General features: G+C 69.1%; 1 protein-coding gene across 1 annotated transcript in view; it reads left to right on the top strand.

The window, feature by feature from the left end:
• Positions 1-100: 100 nt before the first annotated feature.
• The window catches only part of MAST3 (microtubule associated serine/threonine kinase 3), a 25,381-nt gene continuing 24,222 nt past the window's right edge, over positions 101-1,259 (top strand). The window contains exon 1 of the mRNA XM_009318412.1: positions 101-106. Coding sequence (XP_009316687.1) covers positions 101-106 — 6 coding nt within the window. The remainder of the gene's footprint in view (positions 107-1,259) is intronic.

Below are 1,259 nucleotides of genomic sequence, written 5' to 3'. Positions count from 1 at the left end.
CCCCGCGCCTGGGTGCGGGGTGCGGGGGGGGGGGCCCCCCGCCTGTGTGGGGGCTGGGGGCTCCCGTGGGAGTGCCATGGTCCCTCCAGCCCAGCGCACGATGCCGGTCTGTGCCGAACCGCTGTGCCAGTGCCCATTTGCCCCTCCGAGCAGCCGCCCCCTCCATTGCCCTGTGCTCCCGCTCCCGGCGGGCCGAGGGGCACCCATCCTCACTGCCCGTCCCGCACCCGGGACCCCGGCACCCGCTTCCGTGCTTGGAGGGGTGATGACCACTGCTCCCCCGGCTCGCAGGGCTGAGTGCTGAGCCCGATTTTCCGGGTGACCTCACGCCTCCATCCCCATCTGCAGAACGGAGCCGCAGTAACCAGGGGGCCAAGCCCGAGCTGTCTGGGCGGTTGGAGGATGGCACGGCGCTGCCTTCATCCGAGCTGGCAGCTCCGGGGGGCAGCTGCGCTCCGCTGCACGCTCAGCCCGGGAAGGAGCCCTGCGCGGGAGCTGCCTTCCCACAGATGCGGACAGATGGAGCCACAGCCGTGGGCTTTGGGGCTCTTGGCCGTGGGTGTCGTTCCTGGCAGTCCCTGGGGAGAGCAGAGCCATGGGGTCCCGGCTGCGTGCCCGCATCCCCATGGGAGGAGGGGTGGGAAGGGGCTCCCACCAGGGAGCTAATCCCAAAGCAGCGATGTCGTGATGAGTAGCGATGCCATCCCCGATGCCGTCCCCGCAGGGATTAGCTGATGGTTAATCCTGGCTCCCACCGGCACCTGCTGATGGGAGACGCACCGCGCTGGATGGGTGCATCCATCAGAACCCTGTGGGTTCTGGCCCTGTGGTGCTGCCTCACATGGGTCCCCAGGGCCCTCGGGGGATGCTCTGGCTGTCCCCAGGGATGCAGCGTGGCTGGAGAGCTCCCGGCAGTGATGGGTGTTGGGTGCCACAGGACCGCTCTGCACCCTTGCACCCATAGGTGGGTGGGGAGGCTGCGCCGTGGGGTCAGGGGTGTCTGTCCTCTGTCCCTCTGGACATGGCTGAGCAAGTGAAACCCTCAGCATGACCCTTCTCTGCCTCTTCCTCAGCTCAGGGGTCAGTGGCCAGCAGCACGGCCCTGGGTGTGGGTGGAGGTCCGGGCTGGGTGACAGCAGGGCTGGGTGAGGGTGCTGGTGGGCTCCTGCTCCACGCAGGGACCCTGCACCCCCTTCCCCAGCTCGGGCCTGGGATCACCCAGTGATGCTGGGTGCACTGGGACACCCACACCCACCCCG

Source organism: Pygoscelis adeliae, unplaced genomic scaffold (assembly GCF_000699105.1).
Source record: "Pygoscelis adeliae isolate BGI_AS28 unplaced genomic scaffold, ASM69910v1 Scaffold582, whole genome shotgun sequence".
Lineage (NCBI taxonomy): Eukaryota > Metazoa > Chordata > Aves > Sphenisciformes > Spheniscidae > Pygoscelis > Pygoscelis adeliae.
Note: the sequence above shows the minus strand (reverse complement) of the source record. Positions and strands in the feature narration are given on the sequence as shown.